This window comes from Pleurodeles waltl, chromosome 8 (assembly GCF_031143425.1).
Source record: "Pleurodeles waltl isolate 20211129_DDA chromosome 8, aPleWal1.hap1.20221129, whole genome shotgun sequence".
Lineage (NCBI taxonomy): Eukaryota > Metazoa > Chordata > Amphibia > Caudata > Salamandridae > Pleurodeles > Pleurodeles waltl.
The window spans coordinates 1,157,792,262-1,157,814,489 of NC_090447.1; the positions used below are offsets into that span (position 1 = coordinate 1,157,792,262).

At 46.1% G+C, this 22,228-nt stretch overlaps 1 protein-coding gene across 1 annotated transcript in view; it reads left to right on the forward strand.

The window, feature by feature from the left end:
- Nucleotides 1-9,067: 9,067 nt before the first annotated feature.
- HTR2A (5-hydroxytryptamine receptor 2A) overlaps nt 9,068-22,228 on the forward strand; it is a 300,760-nt gene continuing 287,599 nt past the window's right edge. The window contains exons 1-2 of the mRNA XM_069205386.1: nt 9,068-10,610; nt 15,467-15,667. Of these exons, the coding sequence (XP_069061487.1) occupies nt 10,157-10,610; nt 15,467-15,667 (655 nt within the window). The 5' untranslated portion in view covers nt 9,068-10,156. The remainder of the gene's footprint in view (nt 10,611-15,466; nt 15,668-22,228) is intronic.

Sequence of the window (22,228 nt, forward strand, 5' to 3'; positions counted from 1 at the left end):
GTAGGTTAAAGTACCTGTAGTTAGGAATTGTAATAATATCTTACTTTATAATAAAAAAGACTTCGAAATTTACTGAAAAGACAAAGGTTAAAGCGATGTTATAGTTAGATGAAAGTGTCACTTAAATCAGACCATTTTTTAACAAAACTACCGAAACTTTCAAACAACTGTAACTTAAGCCCTTTGGTAACTATAACTCGCACCCTTGCCATGCACAGTCTTGGCATCACTCATGTAATTTTAGGTGTTACAGTCAAGTAATTAATGAAGTCATAGAACGTGTCATGAGTGATGTGCTATGAGGAGTAATTAGCAGTGCATGGTGAGGACGTGAGTTGTAGTTACTTTAGAGCACAAGATACGGTTCCTTGGGCTATCTATAACTAGTGAATTTCAGTTGTTTTATTTATTAGAATGATATGTTTTACTGACATTTTCACCTAACTATAATGTCCTTTTAACCTTTGGCTTGGCTCTTTCAATTATTCATATTTGTTTTACTTTTATTTTGGGCGTCCCAGTGCCCACCTGGACACCCAGATCTATATTTTATGTTGGGGGCTGCAGAGAGAGTACCAGGGCCTACACCACCTCGCCAGCTCCCCTGCCAGCTCCCATCCTGAGTGCCGGCAGGAGCTGGCAATTCTTTCTTTTTCTCTTTTTATTTTTCTTGAGTTTTGGACTTTTTTCCTTATGCAGGGTCATCCCCAGTCTTTTTGCCTCCTTCGTCCTATTTTTTCTGACCTGTCGCTGTTGGCTCAAGTACTCTGAGCACTTTATCACTGCTGACCAGTGCTAAAGTGCAGGTGCTCTCACATCTAAGGTTGGTAGTATTGGCTTATACCCAATTGGCATGTTTAATTTACTTATAAGTCCCTTGTACAGTGGTATCTCTATACCCAGGGCCTGTAAATTAAATACTACTAGTGGGCCTGCAGCGCTGCTCGCGCCTCCCACTGAAGTAGACTTTCAAACCTGTCCCAGGCCTGCCAGCGGAGGGCCTGTGTGCGCAGTTTTCTGCCACAGGGACCTGCCATCTAAATGTACTTGCCAGGCCCAGAACTCCCCTTTTCCTACATGTAAGTCAACCCTAAGGTAGCCTCTAGCTAGCCCTATGGGCACGGTGCCATGTTTGTAGAAGGCAGGACATGTGCCAGGTTGTGTGGCCTGCCCTGGTAGTGACAAACAGCCTAACTTGGTGTCTCACTGCAGTGAGTGCCGCCTTCTCATAGGACTGAATTAGAAATGCCCTAATTTATGTGTAAGGGGTATTGTCTGATTTATGACGGGTAGTGTAGACATGTTTGGTATGGTTGTGATGGTGATAATAAATGCTGCTTACTGGTGCAGGTGTATTTTTTATTACTATGACAGAAATGCCACTTCTAGAAAGTGCGCATTTCTCTGTGCTTATGACTCGGGTGTTTTGCAGCTTGACTCCAATCCACGTCTGAGCAGAGTGACAGTTGGGGCTTTGTGCATACTTTTCAGACAGCCTGTACACCGGGAGTTTGGAGGTGTCACCAAGGTGCATCTGCATACTGAATAGTCTTCCTAAGCTGAGAGAAGGGAGAGGCGGGGCACACCTACATTTGTAAAGGCTGGGCGCTGGCCTCACACAATAGGGTTGTTTACCCCCCACTGATGCTTGGAGCTTCTGCTGGAGGAAAGAGGGGGCACTCCCAGAGCCAGTTGTAACTGGTTGGAACCTCCTCCCCCCACCATTATAAAACACTGTATGGACTGAGTATAAGTACAGGGGAATTTTCCCCTCTATTTGGAGACTCTGTGAATCATCTTGGAACTGGACACAGAAGGCTGGAAGGACTCACCAATGACCCCTATGGACTGCTCCTGTGCTGACCTGTGACCTGCTGGGTCACTGTGAAGTACTTGTCACCTGCTGCATCTTCTTTGTGCTGGCCTATTGCTGGGCTCCTCCACCTTTGGGCCTTTCTCCAGAACGTTGTCCCCCAGGGGCAGGGTGCTGTGGCCCCTGACCCCTGCATCCATTTTTAAGCATGAGGGATGCTTCACTTCGTTACCGAGTTAAGCACTTTGGAAAGCACCTCTTTGGTGATTTCTTTACTGTGAGGGGGTATAACCGCCGTGACCCGGGCTGCGTGTTCTTCAGCGCCGGCGTAGCGCTGTCCTTTGTGCCCCCGGTGAACGAGATTGGAGCGAGAGAGCTCCTGTCTTGCCCCCGGGGCACAGGCAGGCACCTACATTGGTGCCTGCCCTTTCTGATGGCCGGACGGGCCGCCGAGTGCTGCTGGTGTCGGTGGGCAGGGACGGAAGCCTCATTGGAGGCCACCTCCCCCACCAGGCCCCTGTTGGCTCCTTCTGCCGGGCAGGGGGAAAGGAAGCCTCACCAGAGGCTCCTCCTGCCCCCACGGAACCTCGGACCTGTCCTCAGAGGTCGTGGGTGGGGCGGGAACCCTGCTTGAGGTCCCCCCACACCGCCAGTCTCACTTTGTGGCCCCTTGTGGGCCAGTGTCAGTTGGTGGTCTCCCCCTTTACATTGGAGGGCCATTGCAGGCCCAGGGGACCCCAAGAAATTGTGGGCCCAAGGAGGGGCCCATTACGAATTGGAGGTGGTGCGTGGCGCCACCTTCCCCCCTGCATTATCCTGAGGACTTTGCCTCCCCCCTCATGAGGGCCGGTTGAGGCCCAGGGGGCCTCCAGTGATCACAGGCCCCTGAAGGGGCCCGTCCACAGCACAGAGGAGGTGCTTGCCGCCCTCCTCTGCCCCAAAGGATACTCGAGGCCCCCGTTTGGTGCAGAGGAGTGCAGGGGGTTCCCATTTTTCCTCTTCTAGGCACTGGAGGTGCCTTCATCATTAAACCAGGTAGTCCCTAACTGGATAATATATATCTGGGGTTCTTGCTACAGACTTTGTGGATACCTACATTGTCTACCTGCTTTTGATGTGTTTATATATGTATGTAAATGTTCTTATTATGGGCATACCATACTAATATGGTTTTATGACTTGCCATATGGTTTATAATGTTCCTACTACTGGCGTTTATGATATTTTTATGACAAGTGCTTTGGTATATTAACATGTTTCCTGACTGCTACTTATGTTGCAGAATACTGAGTAACCTGTGTGTTATATGTGACTACTGCTAGTTTGCGGAGTAACTAATGTGTAACATTCTGACAACTGCTAAGGTAGCAGGATACTACTGATATGTGATGTTTTGTCTAATAATTACGTTGTGTACAATACAGTATATTTTCATATAACTTGGTGTTGTGTTTCCTTTGTGCTGGGGATAGTGCGTCACGTGTGCTGTGTGTGTTGTGCAAATGCTTTATACATTGCCTCTGGGATAGGCCTGACAGCTCGTGCCAAGCTACCAAGGGAGTGAGCAGGGGTTATCTTGGACGTGTAACTCCCTTGCCCTAACTAGAGTGGGTAGGTTCTCCCTGGCTGAGGTTCATACCCTAGCCAACCAGAAACCCCATTTCTAAAAGTGAGGGTCACATGCTCCTCCCCCCCCGACTTCGAGGCAATACTGGCTCCAGGTACCCCGTCCCCTGGGGTGAAACTTCATATGAAGGGGAGGGGGTATGCTGACCCCTACCTGAGCCTTAACAGACCCCGGGAAATCCATTGCCCTGATCTTTTGCATTTTAAAGGGGAGACAGGTGCTCAGCCCCCTTCCTTGAGCCTTTACAGGCCCGGGGAAACCCATCTCCTGGGATCATATTCATTTTTATGGTGATGGGGTGTATGGCACTCCTCCCTGAGTCTTTACAACCCCTGGGGGACCCATTCCCTGGAGCATAATGTGGATGCCTGATGCCCACCCAGGACATCCACAATATATTTTGGGTGCAGGGGAATCAAATCAAATCATTAACATTTATAAAGCGCGCTACTCACCCGTGCGGGTCTCAAGGCGCTAGGGGGAAGGGGGTTACTGCTGCTTGAAGAGCCAGGTTTTGAGGAGTCTCCGGAATGCGGAGTGGTCCTGGGTGGTCCTGAGGCTGGTGGGGAGGGTGTTCCAGGTCTTGGCTGCCAGGTAGGAGAAAGACCTCCCACCCGCCGTGGAGCGGCGGATGCGAGGGACGGCAGCGAGCGCGAGGCCGGTGGAACGGAGGAGACGGGTGGGGGAGTAGAAGCTGAGGCGTCGGTTGAGGTATTCAGGTCCCTTGTCGTGGAGGGCTTTGTGTGCGTGGGTGAGAAGTCGGAAGGTGATCCTTTTGTTGACTGGGAGCCAATGCAGGTGCAGGGAAGCCTTCTTTGCGCCAGTCCAGCAGGAGCAGGTGTTTTTCTCTTCTCCTGCCTGGTGGAAGCATTCTCTGTTCCTGCCCGCAAGAGCACGGGCAGGGACAAAAATGTGTGCTCTCACTCACTGGAGCATTTTTACAATTTCCCAGTCTGGAAGTACACATTTTTTTCCTGCCTGCGCTCTTGCAGGCACAGAAACTGTGTCTCTGCAGTGGGCATACCAGGACACAACAATGGATTTGGCCCTGAGGGATGGGGTCCCTGGGGACTTTTGAAGCTTGGGGAGGGAGGTTGCACTCCCCCCCCCCCTTTTTAAAACAGCGGTCATGTGGTGTGGGGTCACCATGGACTTATGAAGCTTGGGGAGAGGAGCAGTGCACTCCCTTCCCCTTTTAAATAATTCCTTTCCAGATGGATGGGGTCCTTGGGGCCTTTGGAGGCTCGGTGGGGGCTGTGTGCCTCCCTCCCCTTTCATTTTCAGTCTTCCCCAGGGGAGAAGATGAAGCTTCGTAAAACTTTCCAACATAAAAGTTCATCTCCCTCAGCCCCTTCCTGGAATTTTTCACAGTGATCCATTAAGTAGGGGCTGTGAAAAAGGGGTGTCAAAAAAGTGTTTTCCACATGCAACTTTTCAGAGAAAAACTAAACAGTGATACAGGAAAAACTGCTGAAATGAATTACATCAAATTTGGCAGAAACCTAGATTAAAGCTGCTTTTTGTGATTTGGTGTAAATCTGTCAGTAGGTTTTGAGAAAGAAGATTCAAAATGTATGTTTATATAGAGAAGTGGTAGATCAAACGATTCACTTTGATTGGCTGCCACACATCAACAAAGATGACTTAATTCCCTTGTCCTGGAGAAATACATTGAAAATAAAACAAATTGTTGGGGGGGGGAGTAGGGATACTCTAACCCTCTAGGCCTGGTTGGGAGTGTCCCTCTGCCACAAATGTTTTTTTTTGTTTTTGAAAGGTACTGCGTACAGCTGTAATACCATAGTAACACTGAATTTCTTTTAAAAGGGGCAGGCTCCTGCCCTTTTCTATTTGAAACCCCCAGGGCGGGCCACAGCCTAAGGGAATGTGATCCTCCTCCCAAGCCAGTAAACGGCCCTAGGGACCCCATCCCCAGGGGCCTGAGGCAATTTTAATAATTGATCAAGGGGAGTGGACATGTGCCCCCCCCTCCCAGAGCCATTTCCTGTCCCAAGGACCCTCATCTCTAGGGCCCAATATGTTATTTTTGGAGGGGGCATGGGACCCCCTCCCTGAGCAACAGGGCAGCCTGGGGATCCCATTCCATGGTGCCCAGGGAGAGCCAGAGCCCCATAAACCCCATCCCTCGGGACACTGTCTTGTTCCCTGCCCAGGAATGCATGGGCAGGGTAGAGAAGCCTAATTCCCTACCTGCACTCTCCCAGGCATGGAACACAGATTTGCTCTCACATTGCAGCAGCAGAAATGAAAGTGCTCCCGCTGGGCGGGAACAAAAAAATAAAGCCTCCTTCATAGCCCCCCCACTGATTGCCAGTGTTTAATCTGTAAACAAATAAGTGTCAGGGCCCTCATCAGGAGGCATTGCAGGTTGCACCACCCATTGCCCCTGCCAGTGCTCCCAATGAGAGAACCAAAACAACTACTAACCTTCACACGTCTAAGAGTTTGACAATTCCAACTATTCCAGGCTCCTAAATCTATAAGAATGGCTTGGGTTGCATATATTAGTCATTTTTAATGTATATTGAATTAATAAATAACTTTTGTTGTGCTCATCTCTAAATTAGACAAACAGCGCCACCATGTGGCAGACTGTCATAGATGCTGTGTGATAACAATTAAGGGTTGGTGTCAAGCATCGGAAAAACCACCAGCTCAAATTAAGCACTGGCAATTGCATATGTTGTGGGTGTCCTGGGTGGGACCAATGTATTTATTTTTTTAAACTTTGTTTTGCTCTTGTAATTTGCAGACCCAGGTTTGTGTCTGCTGACCCACAATTTGTAGGTAGGTTCAAAATTTAGGGGAAAAATTCAATGTCCTTTTTTGTATATCCTGAAAAAAGTTACAACATCGAAAGAAATACATATTGCAACTACACACGCCAGAGGAAATTAACAGTAATTGCTGTGGAACCCAGGGCTGGCACAGGTTACAGCCTGGAGCATTGAGGCCACAGAGCATGGTCAAAAGCTGAGCACAGCTGGTTCAACAGTATGTAGGCTATTGTAGGGCCTTGCTTCTGGCCAGATGTTGCTCCCAGAAGCCACTAAGCATAGCTTAAAGCCATGAACAGCTAATTTATTGGCACATATTATGGCACAGGTCCTGGTCACAAATGTGTCTGTGAACCCAGAGCATGCTGTGAAGTGCCAATGGCAGTATGTAGCCAGATGAGTGTACTGGAGGCTATGTGGGGCCTGCACCCTGACCAGTGTAAGGTGTGGTAAACCACATAGATGTCCGTTGCACATCAGGGGTTGGATGCACCGGGGGCTTGTGTGTGTGAGAAGTTGGACAATGTGGCCTCTAGACAACACCCACTGCACTTGGTCAAAGGCCATGTGTCTTGAAGATGAGCATGTAGGGGGCCAGCGGCAGGATCAGGCCAGATACCAGGCCTATGGCTAGAGCATCCTGGGCACAGTCACATACTGTGCACACTGTGGGTTTGGCATGCACATGGTTGGGCATAGAGCCAGCCAAAAGGCCATACTCAGCCGGAGTTGGAAGGTTGCATGTGCGGGTACAGAAAGGGCAGGATTGCGGGTCAAGACCGGCAGCCAACCCCGGCTGTGCACTTCCCAAGGCCATGGGCAGGAGTGGGTTGAGAGCAACAAAGGGGAATGGAGTATATCACCAATATAATTCACACTTGTGACCCCACAATGGCAACCATAACTCGCACACCCAAATGCAATGGTCTTGGCCTCATAATGTTTATCCCAGCAAAACAAGGACTTAACAAAACAACATTAATGAATAACAGTACATCAACAAAGAACGAAATGTTACTCTAGCCATAGTGATGCTTCCAATAAATCAGCATTAAGGTGATATGTAATGTCACTAGTGATGCAATTGGTGTAATCTGTGATGCAATCTAGGTGAGAGCAGCCTCAAGCATTTGTCTTCTTTTGCGTGTTTTGCTGATTTCACACCTGAAATTTGAAAGGTCTCCATAAGTAATGCTATGCTTGTAACACCACATTGTTATGCTATATTTGCAAGTAGCATTCAACATGGGTGTTAAATGGAGTGGCCAAGACTAGGCTTCTACCCAGGTCTTGTCCTTTGGTCCTCTTGGCACTGCCGTTTGTGGGACGGGTGTAAGAGGTCATTAAGGAAGTGTTAGAAACAGAAATTACATAGAACTGCAAACGCCCTGCTTACTTCCTGTAACTTCCGTTCCTTGACCATCCCCGCCCCCTCAGTGGAAACAGCAAGTAAGAGCCTGCTGAGGTTCCAAGAGGGGAGAAGGTGTCAGCACTGGGATCCCATAGGGGTCAAGGCGTGTGTTGTTACTACCATTAGCCATGGAATTGTGATGAATCCATGCCCATAGATTTTAGGCTTGGATACGTTCGGTGGAGCATATGGAAACTATTTATTTTGAGGGATAATGTATTCGGAGTAAATAAAGGCTGATCAAGGTAACCTTTCCTTTTACAAGTAGTGATGGTGGCATGACTGCGTCTGGAAGCAGCACGGTCTTTAATGGTCTCTCAAACAGGCCATCACGTGAGCTACGCGTGTCCAATCGCACGCTTGTCCTGTGTCACGTCATTGGAGTCCCACTGCACATGAGGTGTTGGCAGGATTTTATCGCTGCATTTTCGAGATAAAATTCTCGGTATATTACTTCTTGATGGAAACCCTTTCTTCAGTTCTGTGGTAAGCAATTCAAAAAATAATTGGAAGAATTTTTCATTTTGAAACGCAAAGCACAACTGTCACTATAAAATGTTCAGTCAGCTGTTTTGTCGACTAAGCACCAAGCGCACCAAAAGAGAGCTAAATAGATTCTGAATAATTCGGTGCTGGTGTGAAAAAAAAATGTGTGTCCTTAAGGCAAATGAAGGAATCAGCATAACAGAGAAGTATGTTTTTCACCAAGCAAATCGAGACTGCGGCGAACGCTGCCACCAAAAATGTATAAACTGTACCGTTTTTCTTGTTAAACAATATTTACATAATCCGATGGTTTGTTTCAGTGGAGCAGAAGATTCCTGATTACTTGGGTACCTGGGGTTAATTGTAACTTCAGGCTCCTGACAAGAAAAATGATGTTGACACACACGTATTCATAATGTACCGTCAACTGGGTCCTTAATGGAGTGCCACGTCAAAATGCGCTCAAACCAAGCTTCATATACTAGAAGGTTGTGTGAGCGTTGCACTGGCTGTAGCTTTAGGAGGATCAAACCTCCAACATACAATCTGTGCAACACAGGCAGTGGCGCTACTATACTTGTTTTTTGTCGCACTCAAAACCTGCAGTAAGGATGGATGGATGAATAGATGCTGCCTTCGAGGGGTTCAGGTGCTATCATAAACAGACATTTAAAAGTTTTAGGGCGTGGGCAATTGCCCAGAGCCCCAACCGTCCAAGGGGTCTCATGAGAAAGCGAACTTTCAAAGTGAGTTATATCTTAATCGGAAGATATATTATCCACTGTAACCTATGCATAACGTATATATATGTGTACGCATATTTATATGTACATTAAACAAGGGTTTACTTTGGCTTTCCAAATGGGGCCAGAGTCTGTAGCACAGAATGTACCATCCGATCATGCCATGTGTGGTTGTGGATCCGACACGCTGAGCCCGCAGTTAGCGAGAATTAACCTGGTTGTTGACATCCGGGCTCCTTTGGAAAGCGCGCTCTGGATCGGTGCGTTCATTTTCTCCTCTGCCTGCGCGTGATGCGTCTAGTTGGTCAAACACATGCTGACATTTCCTGAGTGCACCGAGCTCAGACAGAGCGCTGGCCGCAGGCAGAGCCCTGGGCTGGAAATGTCTCAGAGAGGGAAAACGGACCTGGAGGGTGGCGTGGGCACACTGCGCGCTCCTCCACTCTTCTAAAGTCTACAAAACTGTGACCGTGGGTTTACATTCGTCGCGAAGACTGAGGGAGCTGGGCAGCCTAGACGCGGGCACCTGCACTCAGGCATCGTTATGGCTGGAAACACCCCCCCAGTGCGCACTCTGGGGTACTTGGTAGAGCGTTCCCCGGGCATGCTTCTGGGGGTTCCTGCAGGCTGTCACGTGTGCATCTGACCACTCGTTGCTGCTCCATGTTTTGTTGTACTGCGGGTCTGTTCAACTGGAGCTCTGTCACCGAACAGATAACTCAGCATAGGAAGTTACCTGGCATCTGTCTGGAGGTGGCGAAGCACAGGCAGCCTCGTGAGTCGCTTGTTGTAGGCAAGAGGTGCTCGGCCGTGGCACCCTAGCCTCCCACGTGAGCCGAGGACGCACTGCGCCTGCCAGCATGGGAGAAACACACTGGATGGATGTTTTTACCGGCTTTGTACATAAACTTGAAGCGCAGAGACGCGAGAAACAGAGGGCAGGGCGCCCTCCCTGTAAAGCCACCTTGTATTTGGACTTGCGCTGCTGCTTTTAGTTGTGGGCGAGGAAGTGTGGGTATCATCGAATTTAAAAGGCGAAATTTTAGACGCGCAGCTTTAATATTTTGTTTCTTTTTTATTTTTCAAAATGGATTAAAGTTACCACCTGGCGACCTTCGTCTTTAAAGCGACTGGAATACAACAAAAGGGGAAGCTTGAAGTACTTGCATGCCCCCATTTCAGGTTGACGTGGCTTTTGACGGAGCAATGGGGTCTGCGCAATAACGCGCGCCCTTCCCGATGCTTGCCTGGTACCGCTCTGGGGGGCACTGAACCCAAATGGTGGAGGAAAGTAGAATCTTGATGTTTTTTCACGTCATCACCTCGCAGAGCTCGGGCTTAGCCATGGACATCGTGTGCACGGAAAACTTTGGGAATCTGAGCATGAGCTCCCTCATCCAGCTGCGCCAGGACGGTCGAGGGCTCTACGAAAAGGAGGCGGGCGCCGGCGAAGGCACCGCGGCCGAGCTGCTCAACTGGACTTCGGGCCCCAGGAACCTCAGTAACCTGACCTCCGAGGGAGGCCCGTCAGCTCCCGACAAGAACTGGCTGGCTCTGCTGACAGCGCTAGTCATCGTGCTGACCATTGCCGGGAACATCCTGGTCATCATGGCCGTGCTGCTGGAGAAGAAACTCCAGAACGCCACCAATTACTTCCTGATGTCCCTGGCCATCGCGGATATGCTGTTGGGGTTCTTGGTCATGCCGCCCTCCATGCTGAACATCCTCTACGGTAGGTGTGTCCCGATTCGGACAACTGTGTGATCCTGGGCGAGTCACTCTAAATATTCATGCCTATAACTGCAGACTATTAGGAGGGTCGAGGCTAGGATGTTCAGTTCTCATTGTGGATGCTAAACGTCCTCTACAGTTATTGACCCCGTCGGGGACCCTTCGCGTTTCACCAAACACCGTGATCTTGGGCAAGCCATGCTAAATCTACGTGCACCTCATTTTTAATACCTGCAAACGATTGGGAAGATTTAAATGATGCTCAGTTCGCGGCTTGAATACTGAACATCCCCTGCAGTGGGTAACAACGCTTAAAAAATCACCCCTTAAGAAAACACTTGGATTCTGGGCAAATTAACTGCAGACGATTTGGAGGGGGCGGGGAGTTGGGAATAGAGAATGTTGAGCCTAGAGAAGGTTCAGTTCGCAGGGTGGACGATAATCATTGTCTATGTTTACTTAGTTCGGGACCCTGCCCGCTTAACCAAACTGTGTGATCTTAGGCGAAGCACGACAATAGTCCCCTAACTAAACGGTTGCGTGCCGGGTGGATTTTAAAAGGCAGTAACTAGAAGGCCCGTGCCAACCTTCCTCACTGGTAACCATGACCTTGAAGAGAGGAGACGAAATGTGTGTCACTCGTTTAGACTAGAGCTCACCTGGATGAAGACGATGCAGCCGTATTACGATACTCCCTGCAGCAAATGATTACCGCTGTTGCCCTCAATCTGCACTCTTCAGTGACCGTTGTGCGTTCCTCGAGGGTATAAAAAAGCTGCATTTTCTGCCTTGATTGGCGCACGACTTTAAGCTATTTATTGTATTTTGACCCATTAGTCTTGTTTAGCGCCAAGAAGCGGGGAATGCCTGCACTTTAGAACGCCCCTTCGTCATTACATAAAGGGGTCGTGACAATATTCCTATGTAACAAAAGAAGGGTGTGCACACAATGCTTTTTAGCAAATGTGCAGGACATTTAGATCTCGTTTCGGTACGCCCAGGATCACAGAATGTGGTAATGCAGCTACGACATGAATTGACTTAAGTCCTTCTAAGCCAAAAGGTAGCCTCTGGGCAATGCATTTTAACGGCGCAGCCAACACGCAAGGTATCGCAAAGGATCCAGAAACTAACAGGCAACTTGTTCAAGCTCTGAAATTTACACGATGCTGGGTATTATGTCCGATTTTAAAGGTTTAATTGTACTTATCTCCCCATTAACTAAGGAAAACAATGCAGGAAAAACCCACCCTTGGTTGATCAATAATTCCTTAAACATAATGAACGCAAGTGTTCTGTTGCTGAACATGTAGTATTTCGAAAGCGTGTTACTTGCAGCATGTACATGCATGCTGTGTTCACACTCGAATGTGCTGTGGTGTATAAACACGCCCCCCGCCCTTTTACGTCAGGTCGGGAGCTGCCAGTTCTTCAACTGGAGCCAGGGGCCTCCCTTGCCGCGCTAGCGCTATGACTGCTGTGCGCGTGAAATCTGTGCACTGAACAGAGCAGCAAAACTACGCACTAATGCCCGCCCCCTCAAATGTCCGCGACTGGGCTTGGGGGAGATAATCTCTACTAGTAATGGGTTTATCTTCGGGCAAGACAGTTAGGAACAAGTATGGCTCCTGGTGCGTGTTTCAGATAGATACGTGGGGCGAATGACTTCGTCTAGACACGTCACTTTTGAAGAGGGAACCACGCAGACACCTCTATGTGCTCCAGCCCCGTGCATCGCGCAGCACCCATGAGGTGGTGGGTGCAAACATCACCCTCAGTCAGAAGTGCTAATTAAGTGCAGGAACTCGTGCAGAATTATGCTGCTCCTACGCGCGCCTGGCAGGGTGCCGTCACTGCACGATCCTTGATTTACACACATTTTATGTTCGCACATCTCGGCACACAGCACACCTTCTCAGGCACTTACGGGGGTCAACAACACCCAACGGAACGGTAGCTGTTGGCGAGACCCCGGTAGACCTTAGAAAGAAAGACGCTCACATCAGGCACGCAGCAGCCCCTAGGACAGTGGTCTTCAAACTTTTTAATGCCGCGCCCCCCAACTGAAAAATAAAAATCATTTGTCCCCCTCCCCCTTCAGAACTTTACACAATTATTTCTTAAAGATGGCAATGTTTAAATATCTTTTAAAAAATGCTTCTGCTTAAAACAAAGCCCTGTTATCTGTATAATGCTTCATTTGGCCAGAGCCTGGCGCCCCCCCCCCCACCAATTGAGCCCCCCCCCCCCACGGGGGGCGCTCCCCAGTTTGAAGACCTCTGCCCTAGGACCTCAGAACCTGGTATTATTTTGGAAAGTATTAACTGCTCGCTGCACTATACAGAACTGCTCGCTTGTGGTATTACGTATAGCGCTTTACTGCAAGATTGCTAACCGTCACGTAGTTGCGGTAACCTTTGTGCACAGATTATCCTGAGCACCCGTTCTCCTCAGGTATGTGCGTGTTCACTGAACAGTGAGTGCACGGTGTGCCCTGCATCTCCATTCTTGCAGTGGGAGTATCAGAGAGCCCCTCGGTGCGGTTTTTCACTCAGGTAGGCAAGAGGATGGGGCCGGCTGTGCGCCCTTGGTACAGGTACTTTTGATGTCAGTCTATGAGAACGCATCACTTCCCGCAATATTCTGACCTCCACCTTGGACTGTAACGGTGAGAAACAAATTAATTCAACATTAACACAAGAAAAACTAGATTCTGCCTTGAAACCAGCGTCCTCGTTTTAGGGACTGTGAAAAAACACAAGAGAATCAGACGATTGGTGTTCTCTGACGCCCTCTGCTGTACATCCTACGTCATTGCAAGTATTATTTGCATTTCCTGAGAATTAAAAGATGTGACACTTTCACTGGACTACCGTAGTAGAATCCAAAGGCTGCGCAAATCATTCGCTTCCGACGACCGTTGTACTCTTTCATGGGTCCGTGGGTCCAGGACAGCGAATGTTCTGCACCACCCCGCAATTTTATTTTGTTATTCCGACGAAAATTAGCACCACTTGAAGCCTTTACCTGCGTAGACTGGATTAACAGGAATTCAATCATTCTTTGCACGTGAAATGCCATAGCAGATAAAGTGAGCATTGGATGTGCTGATTTAAGAAATGGTTCTGCCGCAGGTTTGGGCTGACTGGTGTCTTAAATAGTTAAAAGGGCTGGAGCAGCAGTATATTGAATCTAAGATAGCAGTAAATATGAGTTCCTGCAACTTTATTGGAATGTGTTCAGGGGCCTAACAAAGGCCATCGCAGAGGAAGGGGGTGGGGGGAGGGGGTGCAGGGGCCCCACTCAGCGCATCACCTGTTCTCAGTGCGTGTGGTTGGGGGGCAGGGGGACTCCATCTTCTATGCGGGGGAGGATTGGGGGGGGGGGGCTTCCAGTTTTGTTAGCCACTGAATGTTTATGACTGAATGTGTGGCAGCAAACAACAGAAACTAGCGCAACAGGTTAATAAAATGGAGGAACAACACTACATAACACGCACAACAGAGCGCAAGATAGCAATTACCTGACAATCCAACAGCACAATGCAGTAATGCATCACAAAAACACAGCAGCACAAAATAGAACAGATCACCACCACAATGAAATGCTATAAAACAAACAATAACAAACCTTATCACATTATATGTTCCAGCAGTCAGCTTTCAAAGTGCAGGGTTAAAAAGTGTTTGCACCAAGTATTCCTTAGCACCCAGGAGATGTAATAGTGCCAGTCAAAATGTTTGGTGACCCTCATGTAGATGCAAAAAATAAAGGCAATGGCTTGTTAGCAGATACAAATACAGTTTAAAAAGAACTCGGAAGTTCTTTGCAAAATGCAATTCGAAGTAGAAAGGATCGAAGTATTGTATCAGGTTGGTACACAAAAAAATGGTTTCTAGTTTTTTTTTATATCTGAGTATTGTCGGCAGCAATAACAGTAATTCTGCATAAAAAACGAGTGAAAAGCAAATTGTCATCTGTATGCGCACCTGAGTAAATAAATGTGCTATTCTTTCTGTGAGCTGTCATATTGTATTAGGCACTAAATTAACAAATATGACTTGTGTACATTATGAAGCTTATCACTGTGTGCATCTAAAAATATATCAGTAATACCCTTGCCTGTGGGCTGCACTATTGCATTCATTACTTTTCTAGTGAGTATTAGGCTGAGATAATAGCAGTTGTTTGTTAGCAAAAGTAGTTTGAAAAGGGGAGACGCAGCAGCGGAAAAAGTGAGAATCCCATTCCGACTGGCTGGTGCAACAGTATTAAATCACAAGCTTCAGGTTTGTGCAAAGTGGAAGGGGGGACCATTCGGGGGCCACCAGACCCTTTAAGGAGATTCAGCCCAAGGCCAATTGATATCTGTGAGATACCGGATACTTGTGGCCCCTCATCACATTCTGCAGGGGGACCCCATAATTTTGCGTTACGCCACTGCATGGACTCCATCCACAAATTTGTTTTCAGGGTCAATACAGGTTTCAGACTTTCATGCAAGCGACTCTGCTCAGAAATTACCATAGAGCTAACAGCCTTCTTCCACAGAGGGACCGTTTGACAGCGCGTCTGCCTTCCGTGTAAACTGGTAGCACTTCTTCGTCATTCTCCTCTTGGATGTGAAGAAATTAAGCCCAAGGGATTCCTTTAACACGAAGTTTCGTGTAACTCCTAGCAGAGCAGGCTGTTAGCAAGAGATCCTGGCTGTGATATTGCACCCATCTCACACCTACGCATAGCTGTACTTATAGCGAGCATGGAGAAAGATGAGTCAGGTGACCAAGCGCAGAAGGTGATGACAATTAGGTATTTCCATGGTTTCCTAACTAAGGCTGTTTACTTCTCCTGCTGCAGATTACGAATGGCCCCTGCACAGGAAGCTGTGTGCCGTGTGGATATACCTGGATGTGCTCTTCTCCACAGCATCCATCATGCACCTCTGCGCAATCTCCTTGGATCGCTACATTGCCATCCGAAATCCCATCCACCACAGCCGCTTCAACTCCAGGCAGAAGGCCTTCACCAAAATCATTGCTGTTTGGACCATATCTGTTGGTAAGTGTGCTAGCCTCCTTCGTGTTTACAAGGACTGAAATTGTCTAAGTCGCTACTTCTCAAAAACTGGGTCACCTGGTGTAATGAAAACCATATCAATGTCAATGGTGTGTCCTGGGCAGAAGTGGCGTTTGGATGACAGGTCAAAAACAAAAGGTGTGCAAACGGTACTAGCACTGCACATCAATGCAGCTGCTGAAAATACCAGCTGAGCAGTGACCGTAATACCCTCTGTACCCAATATATATCAGTGAACATCAATGCATAATTAGCAAAATGACCTTAGTTTCCAGTTCCATGATGGGACTGGAATTAACTGCTATTTCCACTGTGGACTGTGATGAGAAGTGTACATGGAGGACTGCAATATCCTACATTCACTAGCTCAGTACCGAGTCATTCCATCGATAGAATCAGCCCTTCCTGTTGACTACAGACAAAAAAAAAATCAGAGCTCTTCTAGCTCGGACACTTGCGAAGTCCCTGAGAGGACTCCCTGTCTCCACACTTCATTTTCTGAACCAAGCCACCTATAAACCAACTCTGCCCCTACTGCCTGCACTTCTACTCCAATGGAAACAACACCCATCCATGTCTTCGGATCTGAGGTAGAAAGACCAAGGGCCCCAATGCATTAAGTGCTGGACAGGGCAGAAACAACTCAAACCATATGGCACTAAAATGGAGATCCTGGTTGTAGGCCCTCAAACCTTTCATGCTGATTAGCTCAATAAGCCCCCACCCGCCCTTTATAGCAGAACTGTTCCATTGAAGATGGAACTGAGGAATCTTCGAGTTATTAAGGATGTGAGCCTCCAGCATTTAATAATATGTGGTAGTAAATTCCTCTCTGTTGCACCTGAAGTGCCATTACAAACCCTACTTTTTATGCCCACATGGTTCCGCCCACTGGTAGTCTGTAGCTTGTCAACAGCAGTGTCCTCTGTGTTGCTTACCAAGTAAAATGCTAAAGTACTTTGATAATATGGCAGAACCTCTCATTTACAACCACTAACATTTAAGCACATACCCTCCTGAGTCGGAAGCTTCACTAGTCCCAGGACGAAAGGCTCAGCTTTTAAAATGTAAAATACTGTTCCGCGGCTGAGCGTGTCTTGCAGGCTCTCCCACCAAATACCTTGGGGTCAGAATTCAAGGTTACCTCCCGCTCCCCGCACTAAGCCGAGATAAACCTCCACGTTGGCCTCAGCAAGAAACGCAGGAGCGCAGGTACAGGTGCTTTCTGGCCACCCTCCCCCATCTCTGGAGTACCTTCCCCCTTGATCTCCTCTGCATCCCAGCAACATGTAATTCACGGCCCAAATGAATACCCAACTTTTTTATAACCGTTCTCCCACCCCCCTGCACTCCTTCAGCCTGCTTCTATCTGCACCCAATTAAAAATAATATGATTTTGCAATGCTCTTAACCGGTGAACTTCTACAGGGCTCTGTCACTCTATCATCACCTCCTTAGTACCCGTAGGGCATTCTCATGAGCGCCTAAAAGTAATTTCAGTTTTGAAGTGTGTGTTATACGAATAAACAGACATGAAGAAGAACATCTCATTTACTTAAAAAGTATTAGCGATTAGCTTTGACAGGAACAGTCACTTTGAATGTCTAATAAAAGGGTACAAGTTCTAATGAAAGCTATTAGAGATGCATTTCTTATCAGCAAGTCCTATGAAGTAAAGATAGAATTGGATTAGAAAAATTGGTGCTTGAGGGCTGCTAGCACAGGCACATGTGAAAATGGCAGTCATGACTAACGGTTCGCCATATGCCTGCTCAAAAGCACACCACAGTCTGGGGGTGCTACCCCTAGGAGCCGGCATTTACGGTGGGGAAGCATTCTAGCAGTTGTTGTTGGGGCACATTTCTGGTGGTGTGGGAGCTCACAAAAGCAGGCTCCCATCAACAGAAAAGGGCGCTAGGGGTATGGGCCAGAGACGACTGGACTAGCAAACTCTTTACATTTATGGACAAGAGTCACAAGAACTTGCTGTCCTCATTGACTCCCTTCCGTTTCCACCACATGATCTACCTGTAAGGAGTCCTTCCTTTCCCACCCACCAAACCCTCAATTTTGTGAAGATGTTGCCATGGTGTTGTAGATGTTCTGGTTTTTGGGTATGTTTATGGGGGATTTTTTCTGTCATATTTTGGGGTTTGTTTTTGAGAGTCGGCCCATGATATGCAGGGATACAGGTAGACACCTCGGACTCTTGCATCATTATTTCATACAAAATGGTTGTCTTTACCACAGATGTTGGCATTGGAGTTATATTGGTACCAGTGGGTCTGTTTCTTATTCTTTGTACGGTACTCCATCCCAATGCCCATTGACAGGGGATCAAGATATGACAGAAGGGTGTGAGGGCATTCTGACATGGATGTCTCTAGCACGGTTATCAGGTACACATCAGAGCTGGCCTTTCTCCCTAGTAGATGTGCTGAATGTTTCCTTTATTTTGGAATGGCCTTTGGTTGGAAGATGGTACTTGACTAAGCGTGCAGGGAAGTCCAGCTGAATGGCCAGCCAGGAGCTTACTAAATATTTCCGATGATGCATCACATTTAGGATTGTTATGGGCTGATTCACAAAATAATTTATATTTATGAGTGTTCAAAGTACTACTAAAGGAGTAATCATTTACATGCGTTACATGTGTTTATGTATTGCCCCTGAAACATCTAACTTCCTACTAGTAAATGTGCGGAGATGTCAGTGTACGTACTGGTTGCAAATTCATTTTACCTCCATGATTTCATTTTACTGCCATTTTACATGTTTTGGGGGCAATTCTCAAAGGCATGTTAGAGTATGTAAAAGAGCACTACAGGAGTAAATGCTTTCTATACGCCCAAATGCTTTTATGAATATGCCCCTTTGTGTCTAGTGTTGCACTGCAAAAATGTTACACACACATTAATAGCTGGATGTACAAAAGCATTTACTAGTCACAAAACTGTAATTCAGTAAATCACAGGGTTTGGGATAAGAAAATGTGTTTTCGTATATACTAAATCCATTTAGCGATTTGGTAACCTTCCTTATGTGATGTATTAATGTTTTGTGACTGAAATCTGGTCGCAAAACATTTATTTTTTACCTACTACTGAAAGGCAGTGGTAACCCATTAGCAAATGTGAAGGGGTTCCCAGGTGAACCATTACCCCTTTGGAAATGGGGTGCTAACTTATGATTTAAAAGCACCTGCTGCAGTGTTCCTTCTGTATCCAGCTTCAGGCCTCAATACAAATGTCAAGATAACTCTTGTGATTAATGTTCCTGGTAGAGAGAGAGCTCAGAGTTTTGTCTAGTGACAGGTTTGATTCGCCATAAAATAGCTCAGACTGTTAATATGCTCGAGGCAAATAACAAGTGTGTGTTTTATGTGGCTAGCTGAGGGAATTAGCAAAGCCACCCTGTACCAGTGCTTTAAAACACATTAAAAACAGATTAAATATATGTGACATAGGACCTATGGAGAGATAAACTGCACTTTTGCTGAGTGGTAATGAGGGAATCCTAGGAGGAGGTCATGGGGGTGAGCATAAAAAAAGATTGTCTGACTGTGCGCCACCAGCGCTAAGGCCGGCCCTGGCTTTGAACAATGGGGTCGATGAAGTCGATCCCAAATTTCACCCACCCCCCTGGGGAATCATCCCCCTCTTGAAAGGAGGGGGAGGGGTGCATGATCTACATGACTGTTGCAGGTCAGCACAGCCAGCCAATCTTTGGAAGGAAGCCAGGATTCCCCATTTTTAACACACAGCCAATGTATTTAACGTTTTGTGTACAACGCATACTCCCCCCAGAACTACCATAGTGAGACAAATGAAAGAGAAAAAAGGAGAAAGAAAGAAATAGAAAGTTGAGGGAGTTAATAAGACAGGAGGACAAGCTACGGATACAAACATTTGACTGCACAAAAGCATTTTGATAATAAAATATTTTCTTTGGTTTTCGTGGAGATAAAAGGATGCTTAGTTTTGCTTGAGAGTGAGTACAACATTTCATAAATACGTATTTACTGATTTCGACCTATTACCCACACCTCAGTGTAATGAGAAAATGAGGAAAAAACGATATTTTTCTGAAAATATATACACTGTGAGCGACAAAGCTGAAGATATTCTGCCATATCGTCATTCTGTTTCATCAGTGAACTCAATAAATGTTCACATTTATTCCCTCTATGTTCCAACGGAGGCAAGAGGATACGAGAAATTAGGATTTTCTCTGCCAGATTTAGTCTCCCAGCTGTGGCTGTTTTTAGGAGACTAAAGCTCCTTGCTGCTGCAGGTCATTTGTGTCATGTGCACTGACATTTGTTCATCACATGGCATACTCCCCTCAGTGATCCCTGATTGAATTCTGTCTGCTAATGCATCGCCGTGTCACGATTAGGCAACTCCCAGGTTGTTTCAGTAAACAGTAACTCGGGTGTATTACAGTTAATTAGGCTGACTTGTAAATTCCTTCTTTGTGTTTAGTAATTGTTCATTTCCTGGAGGAATAACCTCGAGCTTTCAGTATTTTAGGAAGGTGATTCCAAGAGAAACAAGGTATTTTTAGAAGGCTTGTTTGAACAGTTTGTGTGGTAGTTTGTGTTTACTTGAAGATGCTATAAACTAGAAGGCAGACTACTAATTGTTCACGCCACGCAGAGCAGCAACTAAACATGCTGTTCTGCATTGTGTAAAGGGAGAGAGCAGAACAGTGCCGTATCTACCCAACATAGTGCTTTTTTCCTCTATTCCTGTCAGGCGTGATGTGCCAACGAACATACCCTTGCCCCATAGTGCAGGGGTTGTATGTGTGCTGTGAAGTGTAGGGTTTGTAATGGAAGGGTGCACTTTCAGTACAAAATGCTGTGCATAGACGTAGTTGACACTTTCCCTACTTTGTATGTGTGCTGTATTGAAATATGAAAAAAATAGTAAAAATAGAAGCATTTCTCCATGTTAGTACCAGCTTCAAAGGGGAGCTGTTTATTTTTTAAAACACTCTATCTTTAAATGTTGGTAGATAGAGCTTTGCTTCACATTTTCTATAACTTTTATTTGTCATGAGTTGGAACTCCAAAGAGGTCCACATGCAGATACAATACAAAATAATATACAAAAAGATCCTACAATTCCAATTTTAAAACCAGTATGAAACACTACATTATCTATAAATAAGTTACATTCACTGAGTTCCCCAGTGCGCGTCATATCGAACCAGCAGTTGCTCCCTGGATAGAAATCTCTTTAAAAAATACACTCCCGAATCCAAAATAAATTTGGCTACCATCAAAACAAATTAGGACCTATACATAAAATCTATATGGATACAATAGGAAAACTATATGAACTTCAAACCCTCTGCCCATCAAACAAACATACAAAATAATGACATTAGTATGCTTTATAACCCATCACACTTAATACTCTTTAAGAATCATAAAGGGTCTTTAGCCTGCCAAGGTAGAATCAATACATTTCTCTTGTACCCTACTAAAAATAAATTCAGTAACGATTTAAAAAGGACCTGAATTATTTGAAAACCCTGCAACAAAAAAAATAATTTAGCAGGTTGTACAAGATTTCTGAAGCCTCTTTAGCAGAGTAAATGCTAAGATTCAGGTAGAGGGGTTTCAACCATATTTTCCTATAAACTGCTAAAACGGGGCAGACAAACACAACATGCTTAAGATCCTGCACCCACAATTGACATAAATCACCAAATTTCAAAGACCCATCCCATTTAGAGGTGAGTTATCGTAGTGGCAATCTATCGAGTCTCAACAAGATAACAAAATGTCTCACCCCATGTGGGAGGTTCCAGGCTAAGTATGGCTGAACATTTTTGAACATTACAGATTTAGTCAATGCCGTTAATCTCCTCTTTAAAAAACTTAATTCCTGATCTAAAGAAAAACTTTTAGACCATATCACCTCTTTCAGGGTTTTTTTTTTTAAGAACAATCGAAGGTAGTGAAAGAATCAAATCAGGGTCAAGATCAAGCAGTTGGGCTGCAAAATAAAAATTTCAAAAAAACTTAGATTTTTCTCTTAAAGTACAAAAAATTTCTGTAAAAAATTAAATGTCTCAAGGAAGAATCCCTACTTTGAGTCAAGCAACACACCCTCAGAATCATTGCTGCTAGGCCCTGGACAAAAGTACTCTTAATACCGAATTCAAGCCTAAGGGCAGCCCCTGAGATCGAATTATTACAAGAGGTAAGGCATCTTAAGATCTGTCCATCGGTCTTATCATGAAAACCCCATTTAGAAATCTCAATACATTCAATAGCGTAAAGAAGGGTTGCCGGTATCTTTGCTTGATAAGCAATGAGAAGATGTAAAAAATGGCACCGACCAACTGCATTAAAAAGGCTAATAATCCTTGCGCTTGAGAGAAGCCTTTACAGACATTATTTCAAATATGGTCTTGGGCACTGAGTGAGTGGGATAAAATATGCCCTAAAAAGCAATACATTTTTACTCGCTCTCATTTATGTTGATCCAAGAACCAGGAGAAATTGATCTTTTTACCAGATCTTTTCCC